Genomic DNA, 14539 nt, shown 5'->3' with positions numbered 1-14539 from the left:
CTGATTAAAAAACCTAATAAACATATCATAACAAGAGCTTACAGAAGAATGTGGAAAAGCATAAACCTGATGAGATGAAAAGAAAGTTTGGAATGAGTTACCAAGAGCTCCATACTATACTTATGGCAGTTAGCCATGCAACCTAGCTTACTGCTGACTTTATACAAGATCAAGGATTATGTTCCTTCACCTAAGTGCTGCTTTTCTGATCTCATTTGCACCTTTTTACCACCACGAGGACAAGGCAGCAAAACGAGCAGCCTTGACTTCAACTCTAGAGGCATTGCTACTGCTAAGAAAGCCCTAAAATTCCTCTGAAGACCATCAACTCCAGGACAACATTCCCAAATACCACTGAGGTACATATGGGAGATTGGAAAACCAAACCTCAAAGAACACTTTTCCACCTAAAATATTCAGGGAGAAAACATTCTATTTACAAGGTCTTGCTTCTGACCTGTCACAGAATCATTAAGGTTGGAAAGGATCTTTAAGATCATCAAGTCCAACCATTAATCCAGCACCACCATGCCCCCTAAACCATGTCCCAAAGTGCCACATCCACACGCTTTTTGAACACTTCCAGTGATAGTGACTGCACCACCTCCCTGGGCAGCCTGCTCTAATGCCTGACCACTCTCTCCATAAAGAAATTTTTCCTAATATCCAATCTAAACCTCCCCTGGTGCAACTTCAGGCCATTTCCTCTCGTCCTATCACTAGTTAGTTGGGAGAAGAGACCACTACCCACGTCGCCACAACCCCCTTTCAGGTAGTTGTAGAGAGCGATAAGGTCTCTCCTCAGGTGCCTCCTCTTCTCCAGACTGAACAACCCCAGTTCCCTCAGCCACTCCTCACCAGACTTGTGCTCCAGACCCCTCACCAGCTTTGTTGCCCTTCTTTGGACACCCTCGAGCACCTCAGCATCCTTCTTGTAGTGAGGGGCCCAAAACTGAACACGGGATTCAAGGTGCGGCCTCACCAGTGCAGATCACTTCCCTACTGCTGCTGGCCACACTGTTTCTGATACAGGCCAGGACGCTGTTGGCCTTCTTGGCCACCTGGGCACACTGCCGGCTCATGTTTAGCCGGCTGTCAACCAGCACCCCCAGGTCCTTTTCCTCCGGGCAGCTCTCCAGCCACTCCTCCCCAAGCCTGTAGCGTTGCATGGGGTTGTTGTGACCATAAGCATAGTACCAGTGTCTTCTCTGTCTAACCCCGGCTGCTATTTAATACAGCCTTCAGAATGCAGAATTGTCCCTGAGTCTCAATGGAGACATGGCAGGATGGGAACAGTAACGGCTGCAAGTACAAAAACACAACAGGGAAAGAAGAAAATAAGAGAAAGGCCCAAAAGTGAGTATATACTTTTGCAAATAAACTAACAATCACCAGAAATGTCTGCCCAAATCCAGTGCACAAAGCAAAATTCTCCTAGAGTGCAACAGTTTCAGAGATCTGCACCCTACAGAATCCTTCTTGTAAAAGCTTGCTATAGAAATGAACAGATCAAACAAATTTAAGCAAATCAAAGTTCATTAAATTGGAAAATAAAATTTATGAAATACTTTCTATGTTCAAACACCCAGCATGATGAAATTTATAAATCTAATTTGCAGTTAATCTTTTCACCAATTCTATCTAAAATTAATATGCAATAAAAACACCTTTGAAATTATTTGAAAAGACCTAAAAAGTATTTAAAAGATCAAGTATGTTATCACAACTTTGTACCTTGGAAGTCATGGTAAAAGGAACAAGAATATTGCCAAAGGTCACAAGGCAAGTGTGTGGCAGAACTTCCTGTCAACTTCTAAACAGAACTCAGGATCTCAATTCTCCCAATCTCAGGTTCATTCCCAACAATTAAACCAGACCATCATCTTTTAGTCAAAGTCTTAATTTTGTACATTTTAAAAGGCTCATTTTAGTGCCCATGAAAGATGATGAATTAACATGTTTCAAAAGTGCCCGTAAGACATCAAAATAACAAACCCAGCAAAGGCAGCAGCAACCTTCTATCTTCATTGCCCAGCAAATACGAATATATTTTAAACAAGTATGAAAATAACAATAACACCACCTTCTCTGCTCATCTAGTTCTCAGAATTAAAATGTGTTATCCCACAATGAATTCTGAATGAAATATGAATTTTCATAAATTCCATAGTAAAACAAAAACTATTCTGAGCTACTGATTAAGGCAGAACAATTTATTTTAATGAAGATTTTGAAAAACAAACATATGGCTTAGTGCCAGTCTCCCTAAATCAATTTCTCAAAACAAAGAATAAATATTTAAATATTTACTCATCTTAAGTGGCACATTATATCCACAGCATGTAGTACTTCTACTCACCTAGTTTAAGTGTTTCTTCCTTTTGATTCCTAACATATTCTGAAAGTACCATTTTATCTCCTGCATAGTGATGTACTGCCATGTTTTCAGAGACAGCATTAATTCAGATTTGCAATACTTTATGCAAAGATTTGCAATACTTTATGCACAATTACAAAAGTCCATATGGTACCTCTCAGAATCATTATGTCTGTAATCTTTGGATACTGTTGTGCCTGCAAGTCTATATGGGTTTTCTGAAAGTACGAGTCAGTAAAATATTTTACTTTGTTATAAGCTAAGCAGATATGCTCTCAAAGAACATAACTTCATAAAAGTTCTCCGAGATCAGATAATTTAGTCATCAAATTCCGTGCAAATATAAAGAAAAATTATCACAGTCAGACATCAGAGTTTAGACTGTAGTGGTTTTCCCCATACATACACACCAATTGGGCTAACATCCTAAGAGTCCTACTAACTGTTTCAAAACACATTTTGGAGAACAAAAAAAACCCCACAGCCTGACAAACCCATCCTGGAGGAAATACCAGGAAATACTTGAATAAACACAGACACAATACTTCATGTTCATCAAACCACTAACTTTGGTATTTATAATGAAGAATACTTTAGAACTATTACTTCTTTACATTTGGAGCCTAGAAGTGGAAGAGGGAATAACCTGGAAAACAAAAGCAGGCTACGTGTAAAGTGAGAAGATGACGCTAAGGAAAAAACACCACTACAGAAAGAGGCAGGAAATAACGAAGCTACAGGGCAAGCCACAAGGTGATGCTTATTTCTATAGCAGGTAACTGCTTCACATAGCAGGTGGTAGCTTGTTCAGTTTCTTCTCATCAAATTCAGGTTTTGTTTTATTTGACATAACTGCACTAAACAATATTCAAATCAAAACCAACTAGAGGTTTGTGATCAAAAACACCGCAAGGGTGCAGTGCTGCCATAGTACAACGTAAACTGTACTGTTTCTGGCTTTCAAAAGTTACAATTTTACTCCAGAAAAATATTATAGCTCAACTGTTCAACTGATTTAAAACAAAAATGAAGTCTCTTGACTGCTTGAAATTAACCATGGACTAACAAGGCTATCTACACCATAATACGATCAATGATTATGACTTTTGTTGACATTATTTCAAATAGAAAACTTCTTGCCATCAAGTAATACATAAATATGAGATCTCTTTGTAACATACCTATAACTTAGATAAATGCTTACCTTGTTTGTAACTGCCAGCATTCCCAGGAAGAAAGAGGACTGGAATTCCTGTCAATAGGAGATTTTTGTTTTCTTCAGCGTAGTTCCCTTCCCCATAGAGATAGAGCTCATATGCTGGGTATCGTTTGGCTGTTTTCTTCGGTAGTTTTATTTTCTGTTGCAAAAGTTAAAAAGAAACCAATTACTTTGTCTATATTGTTGCAAACAAGAAAATACAGTACCTATCCAGTAATAAATGATCTGGCTTATGTTTTATGTATTCTTTTAAATTACAGTCTAAAGAATACAAAATTAAAAACTGGGTTTTGCTTTAAAAAAATAATTAGAACTAAAGTATCAATTATTTTGTTTAAGTAGGTATTACTGTGCATAATGAGTGGCTGCAGTTAAGTACCTGAAACAGCTATTAACTTTAACTGGCTGTGAAACAAGCAGCAAATGAACGCAATATGTATCTTTTAAAGTAGCACATCCATACACCAGAACTTCAGAGCAGAAACTGGGGCACATAAGTGATCCTAATTATTCCTACAGCACCTGAACGGTTCTGGAATTCTTTCCAATACCACATAACTCAGAACAAGGATATGCTACTGCTCCTGATACCAAAGCTCAGTCTCAAGAACAGGGTTATGTAGGGGACTGTCAGATGACAACTATTATGTCAGGGTAAATTACAGATGCAGTATCAATTCGCTAGGCGACTTGTGCAGGGGCGTAACCTGCAATGGGAATTTAAACAATAGTAGTAACCCCCTTAATATGGCTCATCATAAAAAAATAAATCCATGACACTTTAGGGGCTTTTTTTTGTTGCTGTTTTCAGAGTCAGTTATGTGACCTAGTGAGAAATAACCCTGTTTTGTAGCAACTTGGGATCCAATTTACACAGTCAATTCTCATCTTAAAAAAGGCCATATGTCTTGTATTAAAGCAGCAAACAACTAAGCACCTAATCTATCACGTAACTTATTCACAAGATTACGAATTCCCAAAGAGAAGAGAACGAAGTACCTTTGAACCTGAGGGCTCAGTGATGATCAAGTGTTAGATCAGTTAAGTTATGACTCTTAGAGCTATATGACACTGCTTTAAACCAAATAAGTAGTAAGCAAGAAAACATTTAATTAACTCCTGTGTGGAGGTTGGCTGGTTTATGATTTTGAGTTTCTAAGACACAGATTTTTATAATTTCTATGAATGTGAATACACTTGTTCTAGCATTTGATTACTTATGTTATGACAATTCAGAGACAAGTAAAATAATTAAAAACTAAATTTCTTAAAGTGTAATCTATATTTTAAGGAAACACTTTATTTCACACAATAAGGTCAAAACTAAACTCAGTTTTGCATCAGAAATCTTCTCTAAAGTCTCTCTTAATTGCTTTCTCAAAATAAGACCTCTGTACTTCAGATACTTTCAGTTGTTTCTCTCAACTGCATCTATAGTAAAGGCTATTTAGCTCCAATTCCCTGCCCATAAACACTTTTTCACTTCCCCTGCTCTTCTCCGTCTCTCCTCAGCTAAAGACTATTTTCTTTCTTCCTTAGCCTTCAAATTGTTTGCCACATTGGTTATTTGCAACCTTTTCTTATGATGTTTGTAAGATATTTATTTATTTATTTAAAAACAAAATACACAGATTAGAGAGAGTGTTTAATTCCTTCACTGTGAACAAAAAAAGATTAACCTTTGCTCAGGGCTTATGTCTTCAGATCATCCTTTCAGTGTTCTCTCCATCATCTCACCTTTCCAACTTCCCTGACCTCACTGTCCCTTTCTCATTCCTTTCCACTGCTCCTTTTTCAAAGGCTTTCAAAAATCTGTGAAAAAAAGCTTAATCAGTTTTCATTACTAAAATAAGAGTGCCATCTGGATATGTTTATGTGATTTCCTGACAGATGAAATCAACTGTTCTTCCACAGTATTTTCCTGGTTCATTGTCTTTTCAAAAACTTCTACAGAACATAAAACTAATGATCTGCCCTCCTTTGAGTGAACGTCGAAAGCAAAAAACTAGACTATCCATGAGAATTGTACTACCAAATCATTGGGGTTTTTTTCAGTAAATCACAGTGCTCAAATATTTTAACAAAATGGCAATGCATTACTCCAAAGGAAATCTGACCTTCATGTTCGGCAACAGTGGTTTTAAATTCTGAATTCCCAAGACATTGATTATATAATTGGTTGTAATGAGCTACAGTAACTTTTTACAATGTCAGTGTAGGCTTAATTTTTCACCCTAGTTCCCAAAGAAATTAGACTTATGTGAAAAAGTCCTCTTGACTAACTTCTGAGTCTGTTACCAAGTTTAGCTGAACATCACAAGGGTAGGTTAAATTCTACAATTCATGCAAAAAAAGATGGTTAAGTGCAAAAAAGAAAAAAAATCCAAACCAATTCTATTACTCAGTATTAGCTTGTCTGTGAGCTAACCCACACTGTTAGACACGAGAGAAACGAAACTTCTTATGTTTAATTGCTCAAATAGTTACTCATTTTGTAATGTGATACCCAGTCACAAAGGGAGGCCAGGTATCTTTCACCTGAAATTCCTACCTTGTGCTAGGAATGCTAACATTGCAAAGACACTAAAAATTAAAGAAAGAACCCCTCCAACAATAACAAGGTACTTGAAAAGTATAATGCCTTAGCAAACCCAGCCAAATTCATAATTTATCCCCCCGCCAAAGTACTGTTTTCCACATAGTATAATGATTATTCAGGGAATAGAAATTCTGAGAGGCAATACAGCCAGCTGCGACTTGCATCTCCTGCATGGAACTACTGCCGACCCTTAAGCCTTGCATCTCTCAGCAGCACAACGCTTGCCTGAAGATGCATAGAATTTAAGCCCTGACACAATGAGTAAATACAAAAGATGGGTGGTGGCAGATGAGAATTGCAGGCAACTGCCAATAACGTCACACAGATTTTGCTAGTAACTTTCTGTTGGTTGGCTTCAGATTGAAGCTGAAGTAGGTTTTGGCTGCTAGGAGATCTGAAAACTTACCACATAGTATTTAAGTATTTATAGCTGCTTAAACAATTCTTCCTACAGCACTGACAAAACAACGCTTGTAGCTATACCAAGGTTCTCGTTTGCAGGCTAACATGACTATGTCAAGGTCAGCAAATAAAGGTCAATAGATCAAAAAATTAACTTGCTGCTTCATTACCAATTTAGGTACTAAGGTTTTGCTTTAAGATTGTCTTTACTATGCAAGCCAGCTTGCAACCTACTGCAGAACAGAAGAGCATTCAGAATACTTTGTCTTTTTTCCAGTGAATATTATATCCTAGATAATGCTCAATGAACATTTAGGAGCCAACGAATTATGCTTTGGGATGCTTTTAATAGAACAGAAAATCCGGTAGTAAGAGCTACTATCGTTTTCTAACAACTGCGGGCAGTATTAGCAGTGAACGTACACATACTCACGTATTTACGTCCTCCCACTATTAAGCCATAATACCATGTCTAGAAAACAGCAGTTCCATCAGCAGTCCTCTCTCTCAAACTCATCCAAGGTTTTCAAAGAGGCTTCTAAAAGGCTTTGTTAGCAAAGCGAGAGGGACTTCAGGCAGGTTTACAAGTTCTCCCATACATTGTGGGACCGTGCCATCTACAAAGTGCTCACTGGCTTGAGAAAAACACTTGTATTTGAATCTCAGTTATTCACATTTCTGACACAAGTGTTGCTTCACACTCTATAAAGCCACAAAAGGTATCAAGAAGTACAAGACTTAACCTCCTGGGCACTAATAATTCTGAAAGTGCTGTCAGAGGGCCTGGACCAGCCTCTTCCCTTGCAAAACGTTGGATGCACTTTTGATCGGTTTTACCAGGACTACTGGCAACTAGAGGCCTTTACGGGTCAGAAAATCGGAAGCTTTCCTATTCATTTTCTTTTGTGCAGTACAAAACACCTCGTTACTTTACAGGTAGCCAGCTTTTCCCTTCTGTAGCTATCCAAGGTGTACCATGATGCGGCCAAAGCAGCGCGCTTCGCCCAATACACCGACCTCCCAAATAAGCCAAAGCTGGTTTTGCCCCACGCGTAGCTCGCCGTTCTGCAGAGGCCGCCTCAGGAAGCGGCAAGTTCGCTAACCCGAAAGTTACGGGAGCAGTCGGGAGTCGCCTGTGCGGCGATTCTCCCGCGGCCGAGCGCGTTCGGGGCCGTTTTCCTTTCCCCGCAGCGGGGAAGAGGAGGGAAGCCACAGGAGGGCTGTGCCTCAGACAGGCGACTCCCGGCCGCGGCGACGCCCCAACCTGTTACGCCGCCGCCCGCTCCCTCGGCGCCTCTCGCCGCCGCACTCACCAGGTACTCGGGGTACTCGTACATGTAGGTCATGCTGCACCGGTTCTCCTCGTAGAGGAACAGCACGTCCCGCACCCCGAGCAGCACCAGCGCCGCCAGCGCCCCGTAGAAGAGTGCCGCCACGGCGGGCAGCCGGCGGCCCGCCTGCCCCATCGCGCCCCGCCACGCCGCGGAGCGCTCGTCCCCCCGCGGGCTCTCCGCGCGCACAAGCGCTGCACGGCGCGGCAGGCAGCGCCACCGCCCGGGAGGCGGGGCGGGAGGGCGGGCTGGCGCCACAAGCCAGCCGCCGCCGGGAGCGGGAGGGCGGCCGCCATCTTGGGAAGGTCCGGCGCTTGTCTGGGCGTCGCTCCCACAGGCTGAGGAGAGGCTGTCCGCCATGTCGCGGGCATGGGAGCCATTATGGGGAGGTCAGAAAAGTACCTACGGGCTTCTCGCAGCCGGCAGGTTGCTGAGGAAAGGCAGGTCCGCCATGATAGGAAGGTCAAGTGATCCCACTACGGTGTGCCTGCTTATCCGCGTCTGGCCCGCGGGGCGGCTGCTTGCTGCTGAGGGGGCGCGGCCCCACACTGAGGCCCGTGAGGCGAGCCCTTCCCCTCGCCGCCGCCCTCAGCAGCAACCGAGCCTCAGGGGGTGCCGGGGGAGGCGGCGGCCTTTACGGAGTCCGAAATGCCCTCAGATGGTTTCCGGGGCGCAGACTGACCCCCTGCCCCCCGCGCCGGCAAGGGCGGCGGCGCTGGCCCGGCGGCCCGGCCCGCTCCCAGCGGGGGCGGCCGGCCGGCCGGGGGGCGGACCTCGGGCCGCTTCCCCTTGCCGAAAAGAGAGCTGCACCCCCCACCTCTCAGGTGCCGTTACGGTTCCCGGCCTGCTAGCAGTTTAGATACCACACCCATCAAGCTTCAAGCACTCAACACGTAAAAGGCGTTGGTGGCCGTTTTGGGTAGGGTGTTCTTTTAGGGTTTTTTTTTTGGGGGGTGGTGGGTTGTGTTTGCTTGCTTTAACTGAGCACTTTTAACAACTTAAAACCTGCAGGCGCTCATCTTAACTGGCTTTTAGTCGCTGTGGAACAGCTACCCGACCCTGATGCATGGCACACCCACGATTGCTGGTGTTGCTCATCAGTGAAAACTTAACAGTAAATACCTGACAAAAAACTTTATTCTCTTCTTTGGGTTTTTTGTTTTCAATCTACAGAGGAAGCAATACTAACATCAACTGACTTAAGACAGTTACAGGTGAGGGAGGCACAAAGTGGAAATAGATATTGTTGCATTTTCATCATCTTCACTGCTAAATAATTAAGCCTTTCCCCCTCCTTTAATAGAAACAACATTTACTCAGTTTTCCAACAGTATTTGTACCATTTTTATTTGTAAAAATAACCATCTGAATGCATTGCAATAGTAGTTTACAGTTAGGGTTCTTCATTACATTAATACAGCATTCAGTAGTTGAAAAAGTTACTAAACTGTGCTTGAGAAGATGCGGTTTGAATTCCAAGTCATTCACTGAAGTAAGTCTTTTTCCTCATTTCGTACGTGACATTTACCCAAGTCCTTAAACTTTAATTTACAAAAGCAAACAATACTGACAAAACCCCACTGAAACCATCAAACAATATTTTATATTGTTTATTACAAATGTTATGCAAAATATAACACTGGCACCAGATTCGTATCACCATGGTTTGTAAAGATATATTGCACATGCTAAAGCATAAAATATAAGACAAAACCTACAAAACATAAGATATTGGCTTTAATATGTAGATCACTGCATAAGAAACGCATAAAATTACATTTTGTACACACACTCAGATTGTCACTAGTTTAAAACGCCCTTTCCTATAACACTGACCTAAGGTTTGCTTTTTGTGTAATAAGAAAGCATTTTGAGCACTGCAAAAATTATACATTATTCCTATAGAAATTTAGCATATTAATTTTCATTTCAATGCAGGTAGAACATATGAAAAGAAGAAACACTTTATACATTCAAAGAAGGTCTGAAATGAAAATTTACTGGTAATATATTGCTTTTATAACACTCAAATTAAAAAAAAAAAAGGACAAGTTTCACAAAACATTTCCATAATACACAAATATAAAAAGGCACTCTAAGATTTCTTACATGTCTAAGAATAAAAATCACAAAATTTTTTTAAATCATCCTCATGATACATAACCAAGTTTCTCAACAGTACAATGGATAAACAATTAATTTCATGTGTTTGTTCTAATTCAATAATCTGGCAGTTGTTTACTGCATAAAAGTACCAAACACATTAAGATGCCCTTTAGTAGCGATGAACAGAAATCCCCTGAGCTATTTCACAGCAATTTCAGGCAGTCCGGAGGTTGTAACTCAGTATTTACGAGAGAGACTTGGGACCCCGTCCTGCCATGGATTCCACCTGGAGCTGTGGTTGCGATACAGGATGAAACCATCCTGTGCGCACAGCTGGGCAGAGGGCTGCCCCTCCCTGAACACCCTGTGCTGGGTGCAGACACAGAAGTCACCCACCTACTATAAGTTGCAGGATCCAGGGTTAAGTGCAACAATTATGTGTGATTAACTCTACTCTTGTAAAAAGTCCACAGAAAGGCAAGGTGATTATTCACAAGAGTAAAATTATTCCCATGCTTAAATATCTGCCCTAAATTACACATTTATTTCTACATGTGATAAATTATATTACAGATCAATGTACTAGCATAAAAAAAAAGGGATTCTGGTAACTCACGTGAGATGTGGGATAGGCCAATACCGAGTACTTCCAAGTGTCTTACTCATGACAGTTTTCCTCCTAAAGACACCATACTCGAAACATGACTTTCCCAATGCCCTTAAGATGCTAACAAATCATATGTTTCTATGATTTTTGCAATCTTGCGTACTTACATCATTGTTAGTTTACAGAAAATCTCATCAGTAAAGTTTAGATTTGGTTCCTAGAAGGATCAAAGTAATTCAGTAATCACCTATGCTTCTATAACCTTGCACACATCATTAAGAGGCCGCAGTTGTTGCACTACGCAAGTACCAGAGCTACGAGGTAATTGCAAATACACAGAAATATTTTCAGTAACTCCATATGGTTAGCAAGTAAAAATACTGAAATTTTTTAAATGACTGCTTAAAATAATACAACATCCTCTTTGTAAAGAGGACTGGTTTTCTCCTAATGAAGCAACTTCATGTAGGATGGCGTAACTTTCTGTATTTCAGGGTGAGAGTTATAAATAATCCTGCCAAGGAGCCTACTTATATCTCTGGTTAAACTAAGATTAAAAGGCTGACCCTGCTGTTAGACAGGTGGCAGCCGTTTCCCATTTGTATCTTTGCTTTCAATGCCATTATTCCACATTAAAAAAGCTGAATTTGGGATTTCTATTCATTTCTGAACAGACACCACTGAAAACTAACAACTGATCTCTCCTCTTATTTTCAGTGCTTAAAGTAAGGTGGTTATTACAATTCTTAAAAGCAAAAACATGGAGAAAAATAAATTATAAAAATGTTATTCTGTGCTATTTCTGAGGAGAAAACCAGGGTTGCAGGTGCTCTGTCATTCTATTGCAGAAAATATAGAGTTGAGGGAAAAGAAATGTTCACCTTTAGAGACACTGTCCCTTGTGACTTCTTGTTGTAAACTTTGGAAATTTGTTAATGATCAAGGAAACAATATTAAATTTTAGCAAGGCAAAATAAACTTAATATCTAAATACTTTTCATAATTAAAGAACTGGAATCTGCCAATAGATTTTTAATAATTGAGTGGAACACAGCTAAAAACTGCAATTAAAATAAAAATCCTTACTTTTCACTTACCCCACCGAAAGCGTGTGCTGAGGAAGCTCATCTCAGCCTCCCAGCACAGCCGTGGGCCTGCAGGCAGCCTGAGTGCGAATCATGGGAACTTTAACACATTGACTCCATGCTGTGTTACCTATTCCCCTCTTTACGGTAGCTGTACGGTGTTCTCTCACTTGGCTAGCAAGGGGTTGAATCCCTTTCTTATGCCCTTAAATGGTGGAAGGTGTTTTGCTCTCTGCTTTTTAGCAAGATAGCCTCTGGGCTTTATCTTTGCATTCCATACAAGGAGACGAGCGCTCTCCCGAAGTGCATCAGCCCTTCCTTTTTCTACTCGAGCCATCAGTCTTGCCTAGATTCACATTTCATTTTGCATCTTGCTAAAAGGTACGCACAAGTACTAACTAGGAGGACAAGCCATAGTTATTTTTCCTGGGCATTTGTTTCGTTTCAAATAAATATAAACACATTTACATTAAAAGTATATGAACATAGTCTTTAGTCTGGAAAAAAACAACCTGTGGTCAACACATCATCAGTTACAAATGTCAACTTGAAACCTGCGTCATAAAATGTAAAATTCATTCAAGACTACTCATTACCTCAAAAGTTTATATTTTTATGGTTTAGAAAAACTACTTCATTATGTCACTCACATTTTAAGAAAAAAATAAAAGTAGCAAAGTCTTCCATTTAATTACTGAAGCATTTTGGTCCTCTTCGTACAGCTGGTTAGTTCATGACAGCTTTTTGTTTAGGGCTTTTTTGTTTTTGTTTACAAAGTCTCATTCTTCCTTTTGTACATCTGTTGCAGAGGAGGGTCGTGGTCCATTTGACCTAGAAACTTTGGCAGAAGGAGTAAACATATTCACAAAGTTGACATTGCTTTAAAAGCTGGTGACAATAGGCTTTTTTAGCATGTATCTCCACTCCCCTGCACGGTACACTGCTATGTTTTCTGATGTTTGGTATTTCAACTTTTGGTGTCATGCTTTCATTGCTTTACTTTTGCTCTGTTAATCCAAACACTGGCAAAAGTATTTTAGAATTTGATACTGTTCACAGTAAAAATAAGTTATCTAAGCATAGGAAAGAAAAAAAATCCATTTGAGTTGGCAAGTCATTATAAACTTTTACTCTGTCTACACCTGATTTTTTTTTTCTTTTTTTTTTTTTTTTCCTGATACTAGATTCATGGTTAATGGCTCAGGTGACAGAAACGTCTAATGACCCTAATTCTGTAGTGCAAATAAACTGTACGTGTTTGTGCTGAATTGAAAAACAAAATACGGGCCAAGTACATTTTAATTTTACTCAAGTGGTTCCACTAACGTCTGTGGGAAAATATGGTGAGACAAGTAGCATTTGGCCTTAAGAGTTTATAATTTTCTAATTGTGTGCTGCAACTAAGAACTGTAAAAAGTGCCTTCTGTAGTTTAAGTGCTTAATACATGCACAATGTAAAAGTTTCGTTTCCTGTAAAAAAGTTATACAGGCAGTTTTAAGATTTACAACTTTACCTTTGGTTTGTGTAAAAAAAAATTATCTAATTAACAGAGCCCCTGGAAGCAGGAAACAGACAAAGAGAGGAAAGGGGTGATGCTTGAATCTATGAAGGCTACACTGGAAATATGTTCATGTACTAAAGGTACAGCTAAAACATGTAAGAATGTTTTACAAACAGTTCCCTGTTTATTTGTGCTGTCAAAAAGAAAAAAGGCATTTTCTCTTCTTCTACTTAAAATAAGAGGTAGAGACTTTCCACAGGGGCACTTAGGGCCTAAAGAAAACATGAGGAAGCTGAAAAGCTGCAGAACATTAATGGGAACGTGTTCCAGTAAATCCCTCTAACTTTGTTATTTAAAGGCTTGATTTTCATTAACACTACAAATCTTTCAATACCTACTGGTCAAGAATAATAGTTAAGAACATAGCCATGGGATTTAAGCTGTTTAAAAAGACAAAAATAGAGCTGAAATGAAATAATTATGAAAAAAGGGTTTGAATACCAAAAAGTCAAAATGTTTCAGAATCCGAATCATTTTCGTTGTACCCATCCTCAGTTCCTATGTTATTACTCAAGGGCTTATTGTAAGGGATAATGCTACCCATACTGGAGCCATCGCAGAGATGTGTCCTGCCCAAATTGTCTTTTTTATAACAAACGAAGTTGAAAGCCGTCATTGAACTGGAAGGAGAAAAAGGCATCATGGTAGCCAAAATGAGTGCCAGGCAGTCAGCCACGTCTTTGTTAGGAGCGCAAGCCAGGGCTGGCGTATGACCTGGGCACAAATGCAGACAAGGCAATGGTTAGTACTAAGGGTACTGAGAATGGCACCGAGCATTCCTCATATACATCTCTAGATGACGTCGTAAGCAGGAGATGTATGTTCAGTTACGATCATGCAGGCAACAGGGTTATGTTACTCATTTTAAATCAGACATGCTGGGAAAATACACTCTTTATGGAGCATTTAAATCACTGTGACCACAACAAGCACTATTTTTTTTTTTTTTTAGATCAGGCAGCAAACAGGCTTCACAATATAAATAAAAGCACTGGCTAAACACAGTTCTACAGCACAGACAGTATGATGAATACAGAACATGGGGAGTGCAGCAACGGGGACAGAAACTGGCTTCAGTTTCTCTGCGTACAAAGAAATCTCATTCTGAGAACAATGACTTTCATTAGAACATAAAAGATATTAGTTTAAAAACATTCTGAAGTAATAAGCAAACGATTTTAGAGACTGATCAGTTGAGTATCTACTCAACTCAGAAAGCAATTTATTTAGGAACTAAATTATGAGAGAAAA

At 40.0% G+C, this 14539-nt stretch overlaps 1 protein-coding gene across 1 annotated transcript in view; it reads right to left on the bottom strand.

Moving 5' to 3' along the window:
- Window positions 1-13736: 13736 nt before the first annotated feature.
- Window positions 13737-14539, bottom strand: part of ANKRD44 (ankyrin repeat domain 44) — a gene marked incomplete at both ends in the record, with an annotated part of 76268 nt that continues 75465 nt past the window's right edge. The window contains one exon of the mRNA XM_082001280.1: window positions 13737-14002. Coding sequence (XP_081857406.1) covers window positions 13737-14002 — 266 coding nt within the window. The remainder of the gene's footprint in view (window positions 14003-14539) is intronic.

Source organism: Phaethon aethereus (genome assembly GCF_964289735.1).
Source record: "Phaethon aethereus genome assembly, chromosome: 6".
NCBI classification, from domain to species: domain Eukaryota; kingdom Metazoa; phylum Chordata; class Aves; order Phaethontiformes; family Phaethontidae; genus Phaethon; species Phaethon aethereus.
This window is presented reverse-complemented; position numbering and strand designations above follow the sequence as displayed.